Source organism: Cucumis sativus, chromosome 4 (assembly GCF_000004075.3).
Source record: "Cucumis sativus cultivar 9930 chromosome 4, Cucumber_9930_V3, whole genome shotgun sequence".
NCBI classification, from domain to species: Eukaryota; Viridiplantae; Streptophyta; class Magnoliopsida; order Cucurbitales; family Cucurbitaceae; genus Cucumis; species Cucumis sativus.
Window position 1 is genome coordinate 10,545,302 of NC_026658.2, and position 3,374 is coordinate 10,548,675.

Below are 3,374 nucleotides of genomic sequence, written 5' to 3' on the forward strand. Positions count from 1 at the left end.
GAATCGTGACGGATAATGGAAAGCAATTCTCCAATAGTATGATGGACAAGTTATGTGAAAAATTCAAATTCAAGCAATATAAGTCATCCATGTACAACGCAGCTGCGAATGGACTAGCAGAAGCATTCAACAAAACATTGTGTAATCTTTTAAAGAAAATTGTCTCCAAGTCAAAGAGGGATTGGCAAGAAAAGATCGGCGAGGCATTATGGGCTTATCGACGACTCATCGCACCCCTACAGGGGTTACACCATATTCGCTTGTTTACGGTGTGGAGGCTGTCCTTCCTCTCGAAAGGGAAATTCCGTCACTAAGAATGGCAGTACAAGAGGGATTGACTACCGAAGATAATGTGAAGTTACGTCTTCAAGAATTAGAAGCACTTGACGAAAAGCGATTAGAGGCTCAGCAAGCATTGGAATGTTATCAAGCGAGAATGTCCAAAGCTTTTGATAAACACGTTAAACCTCGCTCCTTTCAAGTCGGTGATCTAGTACTTGCCGTAAGGAGACCGATCATCACAACAAGGCATACAGGAAATAAGTTCACACCTAAATGGGATGGACCTACATTGTTAAAGAAGTTTATACAAATGGCGCATACAAGATCGTTGATCAAGACGGACTACGAATTGGCCCAATCAATGGTAAATTTCTTAAAAAATTTATGCTTAATTTTGTTAGGTAAAAAAAAAAAAAAAAAGTTGAACTACGTTATGACTTGATCCCTATATTATAAATTGTACGTAGGCAGCTTAAGGAAAACCTTAAGCCCAGTCCAGCAAAAAAAAGTTGAACTACGTTATGACTTGATCCCTATATTATAAAGGGTACGTAGGCAGCTTGAAGGAAACTTAAGTTCAGTCCAATAAAAAAAAAGGAAGAAAGACAAATTACACTTAATAGAAAATATGATGAGGAGTGAACAATGAAAGAATAATTTTTTATTATTATAAACTTCTAGCAAAAAAAAAATTAAAAAGGTATAAGTAGATAAATAAGAGAAAGCAGAGAATCATGGAGTCCATTTAAAGTTCTTCAGCTCCTCTAGTGTGCTTTCTAAAGATTCACGAAGTGTTGATAGCATTTTAGCATCAATATCTCCAACGATCGGGCACATTCGAGTTTGTCAATTTCCTCACAAGTCTTTGAAATCTCATGTTGCTTCAGCTTCAGCTCCAGGTCGTTCTTAAAAATTATTCCAGAAAATTTAGCAGACTCAGCCCGCACCATCTTTAGTTTTGCCTCTAGTTTAGCCTCCTTGGCGGACAGTCGTGTAAGACAACGTTTAGCAGTGTTGGTCTCTGCCAATATACGATTCTCATCAACTCGCAGAGTCTTCACAAAACCTTTTGCCTCCGTTAGCTGAACATCCTTAGTTGATTGGAGTAGAAATGAGGAATGTATTTGATTATGGTTCTCGACACCTTGGAAGTAACCATTCACAAGCTCCCTCAAAACAATAAGGTTGTCGCTGCCGCAAGTCGCAATCGCATCAAAGATCTTATGCATTTCTGGTTCAAGACTACTCAGTCGTTCAAAAGGGGTACGAATGATCTTCTGTCGTAGGTTTTCCCATAAGGTTATGGCAGCCTGTCGTCGGAGGTCAGAAATTAAGCTGTCAGCACAAAAATGAGAAATCTCAGAAACTGTAATAGGCTCCGTGCCTTCCACTTTTTGAGGAGGTCCCTTGATCACAGGAGGACAAGCAGACACAATATTTGCGCCTATAGGTTCCTTAGAGTTTCCATTATAAGAAAGTACAATGTTACAGTCTTCTAGATTCGGCAGTACAATGTTACAGTCTTCTAGATTCGGCATCGACTCTAGGGTATCTTCGATGTGTAGGTCGTGATCACCTAAAGAAGACTGGAAAATAATATTAACAACAAGAAATAAGAGTAGTAAAGGAGAGAAAATACAATAAATAAATAAATAAAAAGGGAGACGAAAAGAAACCATGGGGAAGGGACATCGAAGAATTGTGCAGCATCAGGGACCCGAATAGGAGACTCTTCATCATCGATCGACTGTTTGTTGGGCTTCTTGGGTCTCTTCCAATGGCGATCATCATTGCTGCTTTGACTGTCCTCAATACGTTTAGAAGGATGCTTGGTAGCTATCGATAAGCGGTTGTCCTTACCCACATTGTCAATACCACCTTTAATAAGATGTTTAAATCGTGTAGAAAGAGACAAATTATCCACCAAGCGTTTTGTCCCTCCCTCAATTTTCTCAACAAGTCGTTCATCAGTTTCATCGGAGCATATCTTCTGATTTCCACTACCAAAATTATGTTCAATCTTTTTTGTGGTTTTGGATTTGATGTGAGGGGGAGTAGGACGATCTATCAAATGTTGTACTCCTTCTTGGAGGTAATCACCGTGTTTTGCAAGCCACCAGACTTTATAATGAGAGGTAACATGTGTGTCTGGATTAGGGGCAGACACAGGAAGATATACTTGGGAAAGTGTATTCTCGCGAATACAAATCATCCAACAATATCGTACGTTAAAAAAATTGGCTTCGGGAATTTCTTCACCTAAGTCATATGGCACGTCTTGATAAAATCCAAATTGTCGGCTAAAGCGACAAGGACTATAAGGCTCAATAACTGTGGAGGATCCACATTGCGAGGATAGAAAACAAGAGCGAATGCTTATGAAAAATGAAGCATTCCAACTAATTAACTCTCCATCATCCGTTAAGAGTTCGTCCTTATTCTTTGTTGGAAGACACGCATGCCATGACACATACTTTCCCTTGTGGATATGTGTTCGAGCCTCAAGATTAGTATAATATTTGGCCCCACCTTCACCAGAAAATTCAACCATGCGAGGACCCCTAAGACTCCTAGGGGCTTTATAATGAGTGTTGAAGTAAAGAGCAAGCCACCCATGGACATAGTGAAGAGGAAAACAGGCATTTGAATAACCAAGTGATGAAGTAGAATCATGAACTTGGCGTAGGCCACTATAAATATTAGCTAAAACAGGGACGCAAGGCTAAATGTGTAGCCTTCCGCCATGAGGCTAGCAACCTTAAAAACCTCCGGACGAAGGGAAAGTTGCTTATCATGGAACACAAACACACATAGCCAACAAGAGAGAAATGCCGCTAGATAGGTTTTGTCCCTGTGATCATCAGTGACACTTAAGTCAAGGAACACTTTGAGTTCAGCTTTAGACCAGTCAGGACGTCTGATGGGAATTCCATCTGGATTATGAGTTGAGCGAGGGCGAGAAGTCTTTTTAGGCTTTCGAGGAGGCGGTTTCGAACACTTTACCTCAGATCGTGTAACCCAAAAAGAGATCCATTCACTTACAGTGATTTGAGAGTGATCCATGCGTTGAGAAACAATGCGGTAATAGGCTG

General features: G+C 40.2%; 1 protein-coding gene across 1 annotated transcript; it reads right to left on the reverse strand.

Annotated features, from left to right (window-relative positions):
• Nucleotides 1–1,058: 1,058 nt before the first annotated feature.
• On the reverse strand, nt 1,059–2,993 carry LOC116403342. The gene is made up of 2 exons (XM_031884138.1): nt 2,000–2,993; nt 1,059–1,868 (listed from the first exon to the last, which is right to left on the reverse strand). Exons 1-2 carry the CDS (start codon nt 2,831–2,833, stop codon nt 1,059–1,061), a joined length of 1,644 nt encoding a protein of 547 aa, XP_031739998.1. The 5' UTR covers nt 2,834–2,993.
• Between the last annotated feature and the right edge of the window lie 381 nt (nt 2,994–3,374).

Excerpts from the sequence above, each read along its gene's own strand:
- LOC116403342 (XM_031884138.1), bottom strand. The coding sequence starts at position 2,833 with ATGGTTGAATTTTCTGGTGAAGGTGGGGCCAAATATTATACTAATCTT. Across the intron at positions 1,869-1,999 it reads ATGAAGAGTCTCCTATTCGG|TCTTCTTTAGGTGATCACGA; the intron begins GTCCCTGATGCT and ends ATTATTTTCCAG.